The sequence below is a fragment of the Saccoglossus kowalevskii genome, chromosome 14 (genome assembly GCF_978046115.1).
Source record: "Saccoglossus kowalevskii chromosome 14, keSacKowa6.1, whole genome shotgun sequence".
Lineage (NCBI taxonomy): Eukaryota > Metazoa > Hemichordata > Enteropneusta > Harrimaniidae > Saccoglossus > Saccoglossus kowalevskii.
Window position 1 is genome coordinate 22,539,584 of NC_140654.1, and position 19,532 is coordinate 22,559,115.

Below are 19,532 nucleotides of genomic sequence, written 5' to 3' on the forward strand. Positions count from 1 at the left end.
GTTTTGCTTATAGCAACCGCTTTCCTCCAGACTATAGGACAAAAAAGATGATTTTATTTTTGCCATCACCAATTGTTCACACCTTCACTGAAATAATCTCTTCTAGCTATATGATATACATTTTCCCGTTTCAAAATACAATTTGACAAATATAATGTGCTTGTGATTAAATTTTGTAAAACTGTTACACCTATGATCTCAGATGACAGATATTATTTGATTATATTTCAGAATGATAAATTATCTGCGTTCCGTAGATTAGCAGATAATTGCTATCTATTCGTATGTAAATTAAACAGGTGGGATTTCACCTGCTCCGATTGGTTATTGGCTAAGTGGTCAGGTGCTCATGAGTATATATAGTAGAAAGGGTACTCTATTGTATTCAGTCAACAACTCGCGATGTTTTATTTTATTTATTTTTATAAATATACATTTTTCTTAATATGGATGACGCCCGACATCCACCCCTAGGTACATCTGGCATTGCGTCGGGTACAAGTTTCCAGACGTGTTTCTCCCATGACGGGTTTTTATATCTGGTTTTTCCTGGGCGGTCGATTATCAACTATTTCGTGTGTATTTACATATGTAAGGGGGGATACCTGTAATAAACGCGTGTGGCTCCTGGGTACTGCAACCACCGCATACCGCATTTCATGCTTGTCGTGTAGTTTGTATGGATAATTGAAGTATAGTATAGATGAGTGTATTCCGGTGACACATGTCGATCATGTGCTTACTTAACCTGATATCACATCTTGGCTGTATAGTTTTATGGCCCATGTATCTTACTTTCACCGACACGACCTTGTGTTGAAATGTTGAAATGTGTTGTCCAAGTACTTTGGTCGCACAATATCCTTGAACTTGTACTTTAAGTATGCGAGTTTCGTTCATCAATCGATAGCAGTGAATGGGTTTGTTTTTGTTCCATTTTGCAGTATTCTTCAAAAAAGCACGTTGAACACCTAGAAACTTTTCTAACCTATTATGACGTTTTCCAGTGAGATGTATTTCAAGATTGGGTAATTTCCCCCAAGGGGTTTCATTTATGTGCTTCTAGTGTTATTTTGTTATTAGAAAATATAATAGGACACTTATCAGGGTGGTACTGTCAGATAGTATTTTGACCAAAGTCTCAATCAGCACACTATCACTATGAAGATTATGAATTATCAAATTTTCGGACACTTCAGAGTCTTTGTAATTAGGATACGACAGATTGGACCTATTTGAAATTGAAAATATTCAATAGAAAAACTTCTCGCTAGAGTTATAAAAGAATTTGAATGCAATAAAAAAATAAAATAAAAAAACGTCATATAACGTAATCAATTGGATTGAATTAATTGTTTACGTGTATACTGCATTGTTTGATTTCCAGATCCGAGTTATTGTACAATAGCGCTGTTGCACTAGATTTTTCTTAGCGATTTGTAATTCATGTCCCAACCTTTAAGGTAGTTGTGTACTACTTTGTTTGATACCGTGAATGCGGGTCATTATACTCTGCCAGACATGCGTGACGCATTAGTACGGTATTCAGATCTGTTTGGACAGTGTGGTCAAAACTAAATAAAAGTAAGCAGTACATTTTATTTAATTCCCCCATGGAATGGAATCGACGGCGCATACCTAATGTTGACTTTAAACCTCAGTCAGCCGACACAGAGAGCCGACGCCGAGTACTAGTATGTTAAAGGGCGGCAGTCGTCGTGCCGCGTCCTGTTCGATATGGGACTCATAGCGACGTATACAACGCGTGTAAAATACATTGTTTATTTACATGAAATTCGAACACGCGCTGCGCGACGACCACTGCGCTTTAAATAATGAAAAAAGTGAGGAAAGTGTCGTCTGCAACATCACCGATTTAAAAAGATATAAATCAAGAACTTGTCAAAGTCTATTTAATAAATATGGGTTTCCTGCTAATAGAAGCTTTAGCAATAGACCTTTGAAAGCTAATTTTGGCAGTTTTTTCGATAACCGACAGTTGGTTAGAATTAGCTAACGTCGTCAACGAATAAACTACTCTCTGATCGGTTAAAACGCAATTTGTGTAAACTCCCAATGAAAGCATTGACTCCTATAAAAGTAATTATAAATTGTTACAGAAGTTTTTACATTGTAACTAAGGGAATGTAAACATGCCACTGTAAGTATGTAGTGTAGTGTGTAATATATAGTCTAAATCTAGTCAGCTTATTGGCTAATGTAAGGCCTTGTATCTTCCCAAAAATTGAATAAAGTGATTTAAATAACTTACTGAATCAAACATCTTGCTGCACTGCTTAGTGAATTGTGTATGGTCAACTTACGAAATAGTGGAAACCTGGTACAAGTAATAATACGAATTATTGTTGTCAAAATTGTTGTTATATTGTGTGTATCGCAAGCAAATTCCGTCGTTCTTTGGTGCATGGGTACGAATCGAACACGTGACGTCAATTTCGTCATTGGCAATCTTAGGGCTTGTCGTCGTCAGTTTAAATGCAAATAATGACAATTAAAAACTATTTTTACTTGTTTTGCTTCGTTTTATTTGAGTAAACAGTGTACACCACCAGTTAGTTGAAATATACGGATATACAAATTCGTTTAGGCTCGGTTATTATTTTCCGCCACATATGCAAATTCCCCCGAGAGCTCTTACATCCGCAAATACTCTCGTTTGCCGTTCATTACCCTTAAAACGAAATAAAAAGTGAATACGGGTACAATTATTCAATGCTTGTATCATTGATAATGTGATTGCATAACCTGCTCGACAAACGGTTGCTATGGCGCTCGTTGATATTAGACATCCGTGATCTCTGAACCTATTTACCTATTTCATTATTAGTTGTACAATAGAGAGAGAACTATTAAAAATATGTTGGCGAACAGCCAAACGTTCGTCTACTAACGTCTGAATTGATCACGCTCCAGTCGTCGATAATGTTATCGCATTGCACAAATTACTCGGCATAAACAAACGGTTGCTAAGACGGCCGCAGGTTCACATCCGACATAGAAAAAGTTGCCTGATTATGGGCGTCGTACTGTTAAAAGCAGAGTGTAATAATGAATAATGTGGACTTTTAGGGACAAAATGTCAAACAGAGCACAAAGCCGTCTTGCCAGTAGGCCGATTGGTGATCTGCTCGGAGTTTTTCCAAATTTGTTCACCTAAAGTGCAGGTGTGAACAGCGTATTATGTGTGAACAGACACACAGACAAGGCACTTTTAAAGAGGTTTATTAACACCGCTATTTCAACCAATGAAGTCAAGTGTAAATAAGGGTTTTGAGGGAAGCTACGATCGAAAATCATGTTTTTTTTTCAATTTATCTTTTTTCCATAGTACAGGTTTAACCCTCCTGTAAAGTTTCACCAATATTGACCCAGCCTGCCAAAACGGTACCCCGAATTCGAGGTCTTTTACTCCAAGATTTGTAGAAGAAGATACAGTTTAAAAATTACTGCCAACTCCGCTAATTTTTTTTTATGAATATGAATTACACATATGCCATGTATGTTGCACAAACAACAAGTCGGAACTCCTAGACCCGCCAACAAAAAAAAGTACAATTTATATAAGCACTTTCGGTTTTACAAAATCCAAGATGGCGACGTGACTAAACAAAATGTGTTCCAGTTATTTTGTCAAAACATACATTGTCTATAAAGGCTATAGTGCGATACTTTTATCGGATGATTGCATTAGTGAGGTAGATGACAAATTGTTCATAAGTAATTGGCCAATTTCTGTTAATTATGAAAATCCAGAATGACGTCATCCAACAGTTTAACCAATCCTTTCTAATTGTGAATATTGGACAATTTTGAGGAAAAATTGTTAACAAAAATAATTTCAAACGTAACTTCAGTCTACAATTTTCCACCCTATATAAAACATTTTAATAGAAATGGTTCTTGTATTACAAATATATCCGTTTCTTTGGTATGTTACATGTGTAACTTTTCTCACTATCAACATACATATATTCGTCAGCCGTTTTTAAGAAGCTTCATCATTCAAAGGGAAATTGTGCCCATCTTCTTTTCTAGCGAATTGTATTCTTTACCTGCGTTAAGCTAAATTTCTAAATAGATTTGTTAAAATAAGATATAAAAAGTCAAATCTTTTAATTCAGGTTATTTACTTAATTTATATTCTAATAAAAATCTTAAGTTAATATATTCCAATGATTTTTTCAGCTGAACTTGAGATTGTAGATATTGCACTTCTCGTGCCACAGTATTCTGGATGTCTCTACGATCCAAATAATATTTTCAAATCAGAGAACGTTTTACTGAACCGTTTTATGTACGCGCATGTATAAAGAATGTGGATCGATCTGATACCACACTAGTGATTTCACACTTCCAGTGGCCAGGGATGTCAGTACGTGACTGACATAACAATACAATGTGCGATAAACACCACAATAACAACTGATACTAGTACATTGTAAGTCGATAGTCAGACGCGCCATGAAGCAGGAAGATTGTGTTGTTGTTTTACCACTACCTTCGCATCTTATTATGTACATAAACTCAGTAGTTTATGTAAATTAAACTCATTAAAGCACATTTAATTCGTTGAAGCGTTCTATTATTTGATATTCAACGAACTTTTCACTCAAAAGTAATGAAATACTGGCTTGGTTTTTCATAGTTCATTTACGCAACTTTGGTATACTCTCATTACTGATCGTCAAATCCATAACAATTTCTTATCAAAAGAACCCCCAGAAAAATGACATGTGTTATTCGCTAGCTAGATATCATTTTGCATTGAGTTGTTGAGCATAGAATGAAGCAATCTTTTAGAATGCATTTTAAAGAGCCTTGAATTAAATCACCATCTACCCCCCCCCCCCCCATGACACACACACACACACACACACACACACAATGATCTATAATAGCTAAGGTATAATCACATGTTGGTATATGCACTATTGTTTATTCCTATACTTCATTGTTATATATCATGGATCCGGGTTATTGTTCGCTGGCAGGCAAGCATGACTATTGTTACGACGTTAGTAAAAAATAACAAACACAAAACCAGGTCAAAATTAGATGTCGTCACCCAGCAATTTGGAGTACGGTGTGAAAAACATTGTGGTTCCCTGTTCAATTTGTGTACACAGTTTAAAAAACAATTGCCAAAGTTTGACCGTTATACGTGCCCGGAATGCAAGAATCGTTTAAGTTGAGGCTTATCAACATTACAGTAACCTTCATTCGGCCATCTTGGATCTGGCCATTGAACCAATATAAAAATACATGTGTGAAATGATGAACGATGCAAATATAAACGTAAAATAAAAAGTATCACTAATATAATAACCACTAACGCAGCAAATATATAAAGATATAAAAGGGAAATGTTAATAAAATGTTGCTATTAAGCGAATGTAGTATTAATACCAGATTACATGTTTGCGCTTTGAAAATTGATTAAACGAGATGGTGTTCCCTATTCTCAGTTCTTCATCATGGAGACTATGATCAATCCCATAATAAAAATCCCTCCGACCAGTCCACTGATCATTTTAGCAAAGGTGCCTGAAATAAATATATGTCATACTTTTAAAATTGCTTCAAATGAATATTATAATGTGTTGTTACATGTTCTGGGTCCGTTTTTATTCACATTTAAATGCGTTTTTTTTATTTCCGTCAGAGGATAGGATAGGCTTGGTTGTGAATGAAATCCTGAATTATTTTAAATCAGATCTTGAAACCAAACAAATATAATTCCAATAACCTTAGAAGTGTACCTTTTTTACGTGTCCACGCTTAGTCACTTTGTATTGATGACAAAATGTATTTCATATAGCACTTATAACAGATACATGTTTTGAAAAAGATGGAAGTTAATGTAGTATAAGAAGACCATCCTATCATGTCAAGCGTACTTACCTGCATTGCGCATGTTGTAGTTGTAGTTGTTGTTTATGTTATTGTCTGAAATTAAGTGGAAATAAATCGTTATAGAATGCGAAATATGTGTGTGCAGAGGCGACGGCACAACATTTTACATGGAGGGGCGAGATGTGCTCTCCAACCACGCGCCAAAGGCGCGATCTTACTAAGGGGTCAGGGTTTATGCTCCCCCATAAAAATTTTGAAATCCAGATCCTCTGAAACGCTATTTCTTGCATTTTGAGGGGTAAATTTTGCTGACACAAAAGATTTCAGCTTGATTTTTTACGATGGGACGATCCCCCCGTGCGGCCGCCACTGGTGTGAATATGCTATATCACTTCTACTGTTAGGTCTTAATCCTCGCGCATGCGCAGTTGACGCCTCCTGGGCGCTAATTAGCTAGACTGAATATAATAAACTCATTATGTGTGCGTTTCATGTCAATATAGATATATCTGTGTTTAATGCAATAATTATACGTGTCATAATCACAAGTTACATGAAAGTCGAACTGGAGAAATAAATATTTGAATTACCAGTCTTTTCATTTTCACAACACAGTCCATGGAATCCGTCGTAGCAGATGCACTGACTACCGCTTGGGTATCCATGGAAATGACAACTAGCTGCATCGTTGTTACATGACACGCTTTCGGATCGTGAACCACAAGATCCCCCACAAGTCGCGTGAGAATATAGCGTACGGGTACGAGTTTTCAACCCATTCGTTCCACATTCTGAACTACACGACGACCACGACGACCAGCTACTGAGAATACAGTCAGTAGGCGAACACGAACGCCGCCTCCTTCTCCACCCATTCACGTTAATACACAATCCGTATAGGACCATCATCAGCAAGAACGTTGCGAAGAATCGTGACGCCATTTCCACCTACGAAACAATGAAACAACGTGAATAATATGATGCACAATAATGGGCTCGTTTCTTCAATTAGTTTGCGCAGTGGTGAGGATTCATGGGTGGAAGTGCCTGTAGTATGTTTCCAGTCTTTCTTGATTGTTAAAAATATCCAATGCATCGCAAAAATTGGTCTAATGGGACTACTCGGGCTGCATGCCTCTTACAGGAGATAACATATTGCTGTTTCACTATTAATACAAACACGACAGGTGATATATTGTTGGTATTATTAGTCCGCATTATTATTATTTGTTATTACTACCAGTAACACTTGAGCGGATTGGGACTACCAATCGGCGTGGTCACAAATGGCGGTTACAGTGAGTTTAAAGTAATAATATTCAGATTGTTTCTCCGCATAAAAACGTTTAGTTATGCCAGTATTGCTCGTAGCAATGAAAAGGAATGGGTGGTGGGGACAAGTGATTATATTCCTTTAAATTAAATATTAAAGTTTCTAGGTACAGTGAAAACGTATTTAGGATAAATGTTGCAAGTACAGTGTAAACAAATTTGAGCTTTTCACATTTTAACTGTTGTTAACAGAACCAATCATGTCATACGTCTTATCCCCAAGGTGACTGCGTTCTAATTTTGATCAGAAATCACACAGAAGATTTGGAAACTTTGCTTACTTAATATGCACCGACATATTCACAAATCTAATCATGTCTGCGCATTATCCAAATGTACCAAAGTTGATCAAATCCGCTCAAAGGAGTTTGCGATTCCGCTTACACTAACAGACGCAAAATTCTCACATGTATGACAGATAAGAAAGGCACGTAAATGCATACTTCCCTCATTAATTTGTAAAGTAAAAATATATTGTTATAATCTGAATGAAATAATGATGTTTGAAGCTGGAGTAAACGTACTCACCCTATTGTCAGCATTAACCAAGTGTGTCCTGTGTTACGCAGTGAACTGAGCTGATGGAATGTTTTAACAACATCATCTATTGGCGGCGCTTGTCCCAGTGACTTTATTGTTAAATCGTCCGTGGTTGGAATAAAGCGTATACATTTTGAAGGGATTGTGTAATGTACTCGTTTCTAGACACCACCAATCAATTCCATCTAATGTGTATATTTCTCATTATATTTGCAGCAAGCATACTACAAACCATTACTAGTATAAAAATGAGTATTATTGTCATTATTATTAGGTTTTCCAAATTCATTTGTATGTTGTCATCTTTTTTTATTACATATTATTAAGTTCACATCACACTTTTTTGTACATATTACTATTGTTTTTTCAATCGATTTTGAAACGTCTTGTTTTTTCCCCAAAATTGGGGATAGTGCTTGGTAGCAATTTGTTCTTGTGTCTGAATCGGTGTTACTTAAAAGGTATGGGCGCTATTTAGAATTTGATTGTTAATTTGAAAGATCGTAAACTATCAACTCAATCGGCACCCAAATTTCAAATACTTTCTTCTGCATAACATTTGCAAACAAGTTCATGTATATATATATAAACCACGCTTGATTATCCATCGATGGGAAGCTAAACATAATGGCTTAAGGAATGTCATTGATAAAACGTCAGGTTTCTAGCAACACCCTTAGAATGGAGATATGAAATTTATGGAAATACAAGTAATCCTATAGGCGATGAAAACAAAAACGTTTTGTCCCGTGAAATTATGGGACTTCTTTTGAAAAAGTCACACCATTTGCTTAACGGGCCAATGCCCTGCGTATTTGTTGTTTAAATGTATTGGAATTATATTTCATTTCGTATGACATCATGCCCTAGTAAGCATGGTCAAAAATGATTTAAAAAGTTGGCCAAAGTTGCCCATATTCACAGCTTCTTGGATAATGTATTCATACTTGGAGATTGCATTGCATTTGTTGTTAGCTAGTGTGATTGAGTATTCAAAACAATATCTTTCAACAACGTGTTGGTTGCAAGCTGATGATAGCTTACAAAACGCTAAGCGCCCTCAATCGACATGGCATTCAAGTAGCCTGGCTCTGCCACTATTCATACGAAAGTTCATTCAAAATTTAGAATTAAGATAATCCAAAACAATTCATAAATAATGAAGACGCTGTAGGAAACTAATTACAAATGTGCAGTAAGTTGAACAAAATTGTTGGTGTTGCCATGGCCACCATACGTGCTTGGACACTTTTATAAAAGATTTGTAAGTTGACATATGATAACTTCCCCGAACGGTAACAACGTCTATTTTAATCATTTCGTGACGTCCGAGATTTGAATTACTCATGTCTGTCTAATCATTGCAACTTTTGGGCGAGGGATCGAAATGCCGTGACTGGTGTGCATATTTCCAATATCGGGTTATCGTTAAATGTCGTTCACAATAAACTTAGTGGTGGTATGTATGATAATACATTACTATGCCTTGTAGCTTGATGGTACGTCGGTTCACTTCAAGGCGTCACGTGTATTCACATCTATCTAAATACTTAAGTACACTTAATATAAGTTTACATTTGATATCAAATATCTGAATACACAAGTATTTAGAAAAGTTTAAGCTGGGATACGCGTATTGTAAGTAAACTTGTATGTTGAGTACATTGTCGGCTTGGGGGCGCTGGTGCTCGAAGTAGCTTTTCTTTGGTGACTGTTTGCAATTGTTATTCCCAGAGGATATTGTTTTCTCGTAACCAAATATAGTTATATCCAGACAGGGTTGCAGCATACGCTGTCGGAAAAGTTTTCTCACAATAAGAAACATATTTCATCAAATCGAATTTAAAAAGCAGCAGCGGAAATGAATGCGTGTACACGGGCGTAAAGTGACGGTCATGAGTAGCGGTTCATTAATCATCTGCTCCAATGGTAAGAGCCTTCCAACCTCTCCCCTAATTCTCTTACATTTATAAATGATATCTCAGTCAATTTGAAATGGCAAAACAAAACTGTCTGCTGTTGACCGTGATTGTCACTTGTATTCTGTTATCACGAATGATGAGCACTTTGGTATATGGCGTAGTCATCTTTGAGAAATGGTGTAAAGATTGGTTATTGAATTTAAATATTTGCAAATGTAGATTGACCAGTAGACAGGTAATATTTTCATCACGACATAGCATTGCAATCATCAAACTGTAAAATATATTTAGGCGTAGAGTTGAATTGTGGCATGGAGTAAAACGATCTTTGTAATAAGCTAGCAACTGAATGTAACAAATTGCTTGGTATTATACGTCATATATGAAACATGCCTAGCCAAATACTATCAGAAAAGTGAATAACAGTTTAATTCGTTTAAACTGGATTTTGTCAGTACAATATGGATCCCTATAGAATAGGCAACATTACGAAACTTGTAAACGTACGAGCTGCTTGGCTAATCACAAAGCAATGGAAGTTATCTTGAAGTAACTTGACTAATCATGTATGAAGATTTTAGATCCTCAAATATATATGATAATAGTAGAACTAGCCACTCATTCAAACTTGGGTTGTAACGATGTAAACAGATAGCTTCTACAAATAGAACAGCATGAGAAATTACCTCTCATAATATAGTAATTGCAGCAAATGCTAATTATAAATTTACACTTCATATAACATATCGCATATGTATGTCGTCATAAATATTGACTAGTACAATATTGCCAGTGTGCCACTTTGTATAATCTGTTGAGAAACTGCACAATTTGTGATAATCCCTAACAGAATCCCTAAACTTTAGTGAATGATATACCTAAATAAGCTTCTACAAATAGAACAAGTTCCCATTATTACACTAAACTTGTTATAAATCAATACAACACTACAAAGAAATCTACATTGATATTGTTGTTTATTGGTGCTGATACTAAACATCCGGCGATTACATATATTATTATTTTTTTATTATTTTCCATAACAAACCCACATTAAACTCACCAGCACTAAATTTCTATTGTGCGAAACAGTAGATTCAACTTGTACTTTGTCATACACTAATTGTGTACATGGTCGTCACTTTAAGTAGATACCCGGTTACATTCCTAGTGGACTTTTGAAGTATACGTTACTCGAGATCATTGAATTTTGGAACATTTTTAGAATACACTACTTCACAGCACACTATGTCACTATGTAAATTATATACAATTACGATTTATATCACACAAAAGTAAATAATAACGACCGAATGTAGTTAAAAATATTTGACCAATGGTTATCACGAATCTTTTACTGGCACGTAGCTGTAGCAATACCACATACACGTGGGAGTGCCAAACAGGACGCATTGAGAATATTTACTATATATTGTAAATAAACGACCGCCACCAGATAGGCTGTGCGTAGTGTCAGCGTAGACAAACTTTAAAATAGATACAAGTTGTTGAACAAATAAACAACATCCCTAAGTAACACAAAATTGAATTGATAAAATATGAAAGACACTGTCAAATAAAATGAACCATGCACAATTTAAGAAGAATATTGCTGTTTAATGTCACAGGTTATGAAGCGGTACGGTGTATGTGCAGTGAATACAACTGAATTAAACTACCCCATATTGTATGCTGCGATAACAAGATATATAGTGTTGTATATGTATGATTATAAGTTAATCTACATCCAAAAAATCTTATTTATTCTTTTCTAGACGTGACTACTCATGTTAGGAGGGTGATTGTATTATCACATGTATATATTGGAATTCAGTGGACAATCGCTATCGTGGGTTGATAAATCACCAAATCACTGTTGAAACATTCAGGTGCAGTCAACGGGGCTGTTCGTGAAAAAATGTGTTCGCAGGGGATTTTTAGCGGGCAGGCAAAATAAAACATCTTCAGTGGGAGGGAATTAAAAATAGGGTTTCTCAGAGGGGAATTCCAGTAGGAGAAGATTTTTATTCAGAGGGCAGGCAAGTTTCATTTTTAGATTGAGCGGGTAAGAGCAAAATGACTGATTATACATTGTATTTTTCAGAAGTGCAAAATTTGAACTTGGGTACAACTCTCTTAATAAAGAGTGTTGTCGGTGAAATGGGTCATGGGGAACAAAAACTGAGTGGGAAAAGGGCAGTGGGAGAAAAACCGATTGGAGAGAAGGCAGCGGGGAACAAAAACTGAGTGGGGAGAGGGCAGTGGGAGCAAAACCGAGTGGGGAGAGGGCAGTGGGAGCAAAACCGAGTGGGGAGAGGGCAGTGGGAGCAAAAAACAGTGGGAGGGCAATTTAATTTGATTGAGAGGGAGGGGAGTTGCGAACAGCTTGACCTCTCCCCTCCAAATTAATTAAGCCTTAATAATGTTCATAAATTAAGTTACTGTTGATCAAACATAAAAACCAAACATTTTTGAAAATTTACTCGTTGACTGCACTTGAACATTAATGGTGATCGAAAAATAACTGTATCTAACTATAAGCTATGCATTGCCTTGGTCACTGACCGACGCCATTTTGTATTGCGTCAATACGGCCAAACTATTTTCATTGTAAAAGTGTTATCACTTGAATGCGTTTCAAAACAATTCCTTGTTATGAGCATAACGAAAACGCCATTTTGAAGAATTTACTAAATATTAAATTATTAAATCAGAATGGTATAACACCCAAAACTCAAAAATTACAAGTCGGATACTTTACAGAATATACCTGTCCCAAAAATGAGTCTAACCTTAAATAAGACATTCAGTGAATAAACCATTGGATAATAAATATTGGATAAACGTTTCACTTGTTTTACTATGTAATTGAAATAGTATTGAAGGTATTGAATAATTAAGAATTTTCCAACACAAATAACTAATTGTATTTTTAAATAGAAATGTACAAGCCACAAAAAAAATAATGCTTGACAATTAGGAACTCTGGAGGAGGAATGCCAAAATGAAATAACTGGCAGGGATCACTGTGCAAGGGGTTGCTATCATATAATACATTGATACGACACTGACTCTACACACTACTTTCATATACTCAATGAGCCAATTATGAATTTTGTTATCATAGTTTTAACAAGATAATGCGATATGCACCAGTCGAGGAGATTTGATACAATATCAAACTATTTCGGCGAAGAACCTCTCTATCTAGTTATCTTATATGTTATATGTAGGTATTGTGTCACGCCTCGTACACGCTTGGTATCACCCGTCAAAGAGGTATTGTTCACCCAAACTTTACAGATATGAATTGCATGTACCAAATCGGTTCAGACAAGAGCAACACACGCAGTTTATTATAGGGGGCGCTATGCCAAGTGTGATTTCTAAAGTTATTTTACAAACATTCATTTCAAATACTAGTAAATTTATATCACTTCTTGTAAAGTTATCTATTTGTCAATATAAACATTTTCGAGAGCAAACGTGTATTTAGCATGTCATTCAAAAGATTCCAAAGTTCAATGACCTCATGTAACATATATTTTGTACATGCGGTGACGCAGATTGTTTCCGCCGGCTCTGGGTAACTTAATTAAATTATGGTGTCGTTCGTTTATTGTACGTTCGTATTTATTGCTAAGTTTTAAAATGGACTGATATGTATAATGAAATATCGAATTAGGACATGCTTCGAGGACGCTGATTAACCAGCAATGAGTAAGCATCAATTACAAATTGACAATGCGTCCACGTATTCGTTCATGCACAGGGAATCTGTGTCAACACTGTCACTGGTCCATGTTATTGTAACACCCTGTCAACAACTTTGAGTCCCATCTCCCGTTTCCGCATACACATGTATTAGCAGCCTCGGTTGCTTAGCTGGCGCATGCGCAAACGTACTTTTGGAGGTGCACGCCGGAGTTCAGCGCCAGTACACCTTATGGGAATACTGATGAAGGCACAATAGTTGACCTGTAACGAGGGCAGATTATTTGTTTTTACACACGGTAATTAGTTAAACTCGTAAACTCAATGGGGAAACGTATGATAGTCAGTACGTGTAATGTAATATACCTGCGGGGTTTTCCATTGGTATAATATAGGATGTCAGTGTAATCATGATAAATCAGTGATAGTAACGTGGTATATCGATATCAATTGTAAACAGGAGAAAGGTGCAGCTATCTTGTCGAGAAAGAAATGTTCGGATGCTGGACTCGAGTCATAAATGAAATGAATGCAGGACGTTGTCGGTGACGCATATTTATGTGCTGTTGTTACCGATTTCTTTATGCGTTACAGACAGATCTAGGAATGAGGACACGATTTCGGCACGTTTCGAGTGGGTCCCAAGTGGGTCCTGAACAACGTGAACGTTACCATGAACTGCCATAGGTGGCGCATGCGTCCAACGTTCGAGTACGGTAAATAATGATTCGTATCTACTGTCCGGCAAAACGCTTTCCGAATATATGTTTATTGTTATTGTCACGGCGGGGTTATTACGAGTCATACACAGCGGAATGACGTGGACGGGGCATATCACATTAAACACTAATTACCATAGTATCTATAGCATATATATTACCCGAATATGTTTCGTTAATTCACGGCAACTCTAAGTGACGTCATTGTACCATATAATGTATAAATATTCACATATCAAACATGTCAAGAATGCTCAAATGATACCGATATCTATTGTTTAGTTTTTTATACGACGGGACCACTGTGGCGGGTCGACGCCGGCGCTGACCGTTGACATTGCACTTATATCGTAGGGGTGAACGACGTATGTTGGGGACGTCGAAACATTTATGATACAAATAAGAACTATACAAATAACACATTCATGTAACATTGGCAATAGTAAAATATTAGTGATGAATAAAATTAAATCAAATTCTTTTTGTGAACAAATAATATGTTTTCACCTAACCACAGTCCATTAACACCGGTGTTGAGGGACTGTGACCTAACCGCACTGAAAGAATAGTATGCTCCATCCAATGGCATTGTGGGAAAACTCGATAATCCGTAAGTTGTGCGCACGCATTGATCTGGTCCGCTGCTCTTTTTAAAAATATTTTGGAATTTTCTCAACTAAAGCTGATTGCTGACGATGAATCGACTTCCACTACATGGTATACTCACTACGTGTATAGCAATCCTTTGTTGTTCATTGTTATCTTTCGGGTGTAAGTGCGGGCCCGGTGAATTCTGTGATGGTACACATGGCGCATGTCAGCAATGCCTACTCTGTTTTGATCTGCCTGATATTAACTGCAATCAGTGTGATAATAAAACCCGTAAGTATGATTTACGTGTTTTCAACTGTACTTCTGGACGTATATACTATCGCCACGGAAATGTGTTTATTTTGAAATCTGGGGAGTTACTTATATGTCAATAAAGTGACAGAAATTTGTTATAACTTAAAGGCGGCCACCGGAGACTTGCACTGAATACGCCTGACACGCCACGGCAATTCTGTATCATACCGTAACTTGCATGTAATTATTTCCAAATATACTGTGTTATGTGAAATACTGATTATTACTCCCGCAGTTAATATGACAAAAACAAGGCATAGGTGCAATGTAGTTAAAGCAGAGGGGTCGTCAGCTGCGCATGCTCAGGAATTGAGTTGCAAGCGACAATAACAACGCATGGCTAGACGCTTGTTTGTAAACAACGACATACTAGTACTATGGTCGTTTGCCGCATGCATAGGTGGCGACTCCCCCCCCGCTTTAACAAGCGTTCGCCAGTACCAAAGGTCAATGACTCTGGGTAATCTACAAATACACAGCGGTGAACGGTATGTCGCAGTGTTCACAATGGAAATGTATCCACTGTTTCACAATAACCCGCGGCCGGGCACCGCCACCACCACCCTAACTCCAACTCTGCCGTTCCTTCCTATACTAATATTGAAGCTCGATAGGGAAATCATCTTGCACCAAGCGTTGCACTAAACTCCAATTATCACCGTAAATAATGACATGCAATTCCGATGATTACATTGTAAGATGTATACTGCCCACGTGATACCAATGTCTATTGTTCGAGTCTCTCTTTCTATAAAGCCACATTGCGGAATCTACGCCGGCGTTGGCCTGTGCGATACACTTATACCATAGGGATGGGCACATTGCAATTGAGGGACGTCGAATCGTAGGCAATCCAGTATAAATACAGTATAATTTCAACACATTCATTGACGACTAAGACTACAACTGGACATTGTGCTTAGACATAATATTTCTCACCCCACCCACACTGGCAAAATGGAATAACCCATGGTAAAATTATCCAATAACCGTGATTCACTTACTAGTACATGTAGTTGTTACCATTTAGTGTCCAAGCAGGAGCACACAATAAATTCCGCTGCTGCCTTCCAAAATTGTTCCAGAATTTTCTCAACCAATATTGACAATGAATCAATATGTGCTACATCTTACATTCATTATATTGTGTTGTTCATTGTTATCTTCAGGATGCCAGTGTGGACCTGATAAATTCTGTGACAGTATATATGGCGCATGTCAAGAGTGCATACTCTGCGATAGTCTCCCGGATGTCAACTGTAAGCAGTGTAACATCACGTCAGGTAAGTACTTTTATCGGTGGAGGTATAAATCGATTTGGCGATTACGGAATAACACCGTTCTCTGAAAACATTAGTTTAAAAACAGTCATCGCAGGAATTATATGTCGAGGTCCGGCGGACAACACAGAACCCCCCCCTTCCTACTATGTTATATGAGCGCTCGCTCACTCACAATACGTTCATGCACGGTTACTAAAGCCGTGGCTTACGTGTGCTAACATTTTATTTAAAAAATATATATATATTTGTATACGAACCGCATGAATATATTTGTAATTGCACGGCATGAGATATAATACAATAATGTACATTCAACTTAATATTTATTGAATACACTCGATTCGCGGTGATGTCAGGGTTCAATAATCTGACCAGCGTTGAAAACCGCCGGGTATTTGTATTCACAATGCGTTTGTATTCATCAGCGCTGTTCATCACACCTCGAAGTTTTAAACACGTGTAACACGCGGCGTAAGTCACATATTTTATATTAAATTGTTAAGTTTACATTTGTTATTGAATGTAACACCTCAGGTGTGTACAGCATTTACACAGACTTGGAAAACACGTACGGCCAGGAAATGCACCGCCGGACGTTCCAAGTGTGATACGTTGGCACAGCTATCTCGATGTATTCTTAATGTGTTATATCATCGTTCACACATACGCCGCGTTCGGGTCAAACTCAACTGCGTCGTCCACTGACTTGTGTGATACGTAAAATTCAAATTCCTTGTAAACCTTATTTTACGAATGCCCGCTTGTCTCAGCATTATCGGTCCTCCACTGTGCATGTACCAGATATACTCATTATGAAGGCGTCAGCAGCCACCCATATATACGTATACTGGCCACCATTATAATAGGTGCAGTACATTAGAAGATTAAAAAGCGGTAGTCGTAGCGCTGTACGCATTCCAGCACGTACGACCGATACCTGTCAACACTCAGTCTGATCATGGAACTATAAACCCCATAGTTCCATGGTCTGATATAGGCAAGCATTTCGGTGACGACAATAAATAAACCACCAGTATTGTTTGATGAGCGCAATACGTCGTCGACAACACGTCTTTACATAAATGACCGTCGCATTAATTGTCAGGAAAGCCATGATTGTGGCCGATTGTCGGAAATGCACAATTATGGTCAATCAAACTGCATGTCATTGTTTTCAGAAAATAAGACAAAGGAAGTGGGCACGGTGATACCATATATCAATAATGAAAAGAAGAGTGAAGTACAGACGGTCGTTGTGGTGGCTACCGTTTTGACCATTGGTGTCATGGCAACGCTTATAGTAGTCATAGTCATCCTGTCTAAGCGTGGAAATGCTCACAAAGACGTTGAAGCTCAGAATCAAGAAAATGACGAAGAATGTGAAGGTAAGTCGCAAACACAACAAATGGAGATGATATTTTTATGTTTCCGGGACAGACTCCAAAACAGTTCTGTTCTGTTAATGTGGAAACAGTTTATTGGCGTCCTGGAGAAAAACAATCAAACCGTTTAGTTTAAAATCTAGCCGTCAGAGAGCGTTTACCGCTGCTCAAGAGATAACGTCGCTTATAATTAACATACATTAGTTTCTAATTTGTTTATTCATTACTCTCGCTACTTTCTCAGATATGATGTTGCAGGAATCGTTAAGTGCTCCACAATCCGAAAGTGGTAAACCCGATGCTGAGAAACAGAAATATGACGCCAGGCGAGACGAGATTTGAAATGAACCAATGATGTGCATTTATAGTCTATGCAAATTTCCTGACAATATACCTCCGTGAAATCCGTTCACCAATAAACTATTGTATCACGTTTTGTATTCTTCGCTGTCTTCACGTTATCTGTTTTCCTTGAACTTCTGACCAATGCTCGCTTGCACTTGTTTGTGACGTGTTTACGTAAATGTATTGTTTCTGCATCAGAAATAGAAATGAATATGTTTCTGATTTATAGTGTTTGTTGTAACGAGCATGGTGAAAGTAAATATATACTCGGGAGTTGTAAAGTAAAGACTGTAACTTTTCCTAAATTACTCTCTCTTATAAGATTTAAATGGGTGTGAAGTTGTCACATTATCTGCAAAATGATGTTTTAATTTCGCATTGTCAATAGATTCACTGTTTTTTTACTTTTTCAATAAAATTGTGATTCAGTAAACATTACTCACAACAGTTATGGTCTTTTCGCGTTCCTTATTGCGTAACCCACAACATCTGAGATATGTTGTTGGCATTTAGTTGTCCGGGTACCGCTTAATAGTACATTTAAATGTAATGTTGCATTTGGGGTGAATTAATTTGAATATATCTACATTCAAACTCGATTACGTTAGGTTTTCATTGGCTGAATGTTTGGCTGTTCTAAAAGAGTGGTACAACTAACTAACGCCACTTTGTTATAGGACATTTCAAGGTAATATTATTTGGGGGCACTAGGCTGGAACATTATACCTTCAGTTGAAAATTCAAGATGAACAAAAACGGAACATTTCTACGTGCCGCACTTAGCATGCTAAAGTTCAATGACCTCTTGTAACATATATTGTGTACATGCAAGAGTGATGATCGTTTACGCCGGCTCTGTGTAACTTAAATTGCGGTGGCGGTCGTTCATTGTACGTTCCTATTTATTGCTATGTTTTAAAACGTAATGAGATGTGTAATGGTATATTTTAAGTTTGCAATTTCAAATTTGTTAAGTGACCTTGCGTCCACGTATTCTTTCACGTAAAGGGAATCAGCGTCGATGCCGTCGCCAGTCCGTGACCTTTTGTAGTTATGTGTACACTATTTCTCATACACATGTAAACGCAAACTTGGTTATTAAGCTGGCGTAAACGTACATTTGAACAGAGGTGAACATAGCTTGTCGAGAAATAAATGGTAGGACGCTCGGAAGTCATAAATGAAATGATTGTAGAACGTTGTCGGCGACGTGTATGTATGTGCTGCTGTAACACATTTCTTCTTGCATAATAATGATTGCAAGGATCAAGAAATGAGAGCACGATTTTCGCACGAGTCGAGTGGGTCCTGAGCCCGTCCTGAGTGGGTCCTCTGGCCGGCGAACGTGAACGTTACGGTTATAATACCCCTACCAGCACGAATGATTAAAAAAATTGGCACGTGCCGACTCAGACATACGCGATGTCAGTGCAATCTTGATAAATCTGTGGTAGTAGCGTGGTATACTGATATCGACTGTAATTAGTGTAATAAATGGTAGGACGCTGAAGTCAT

General features: G+C 37.3%; 2 protein-coding genes across 2 annotated transcripts; one reads left to right on the forward strand and one right to left on the reverse strand.

Moving 5' to 3' along the window:
- Positions 1 to 4,937: 4,937 nt before the first annotated feature.
- Positions 4,938 to 7,869, reverse strand: LOC102809458 (uncharacterized). Its single transcript, XM_006822224.3, has 4 exons — positions 7,735 to 7,869; positions 6,465 to 6,822; positions 5,923 to 5,967; positions 4,938 to 5,565 (listed from the first exon to the last, which is right to left on the reverse strand). The coding sequence occupies exons 2-4, from the start codon at positions 6,814 to 6,816 to the stop codon at positions 5,483 to 5,485; spliced, it is 480 nt and encodes a 159-aa protein (XP_006822287.1). The 5' UTR covers positions 6,817 to 6,822; positions 7,735 to 7,869; the 3' UTR covers positions 4,938 to 5,482.
- A 6,841-nt stretch (positions 7,870 to 14,710) lies between these two features.
- On the forward strand, positions 14,711 to 18,464 carry LOC146734590 (uncharacterized). The gene is made up of 4 exons (XM_085507700.1): positions 14,711 to 14,983; positions 16,177 to 16,290; positions 17,469 to 17,675; positions 17,917 to 18,464. Exons 1-4 carry the CDS (start codon positions 14,797 to 14,799, stop codon positions 18,012 to 18,014), a joined length of 606 nt encoding a protein of 201 aa, XP_085363826.1. The 5' UTR covers positions 14,711 to 14,796; the 3' UTR covers positions 18,015 to 18,464.
- The last annotated feature ends 1,068 nt before the right edge of the window (positions 18,465 to 19,532 follow it).

What these genes read in the sequence shown, in the direction of transcription:
- LOC102809458 (XM_006822224.3), bottom strand. Translation starts at nt 6,816, where the DNA reads ATGGCGTCACGATTCTTCGCAACGTTCTTGCTGATGATGGTCCTATAC. An exon ending in TTGTGAAAATGAAAAGACTG is followed by an intron (nt 5,968 to 6,464) that starts GTAATTCAAATA and finishes ACTTAATTTCAG; the next exon opens with ACAATAACATAAACAACAAC. An exon ending in CTACAACATGCGCAATGCAG is followed by an intron (nt 5,566 to 5,922) that starts GTAAGTACGCTT and finishes TATTTATTTCAG; the next exon opens with GCACCTTTGCTAAAATGATC.
- LOC146734590 (XM_085507700.1), top strand. Translation starts at nt 14,797, where the DNA reads ATGAATCGACTTCCACTACATGGTATACTCACTACGTGTATAGCAATC. An exon ending in TCAGTGTGATAATAAAACCC is followed by an intron (nt 14,984 to 16,176) that starts GTAAGTATGATT and finishes TGTTATCTTCAG; the next exon opens with GATGCCAGTGTGGACCTGAT. An exon ending in GCAGTGTAACATCACGTCAG is followed by an intron (nt 16,291 to 17,468) that starts GTAAGTACTTTT and finishes CATTGTTTTCAG; the next exon opens with AAAATAAGACAAAGGAAGTG.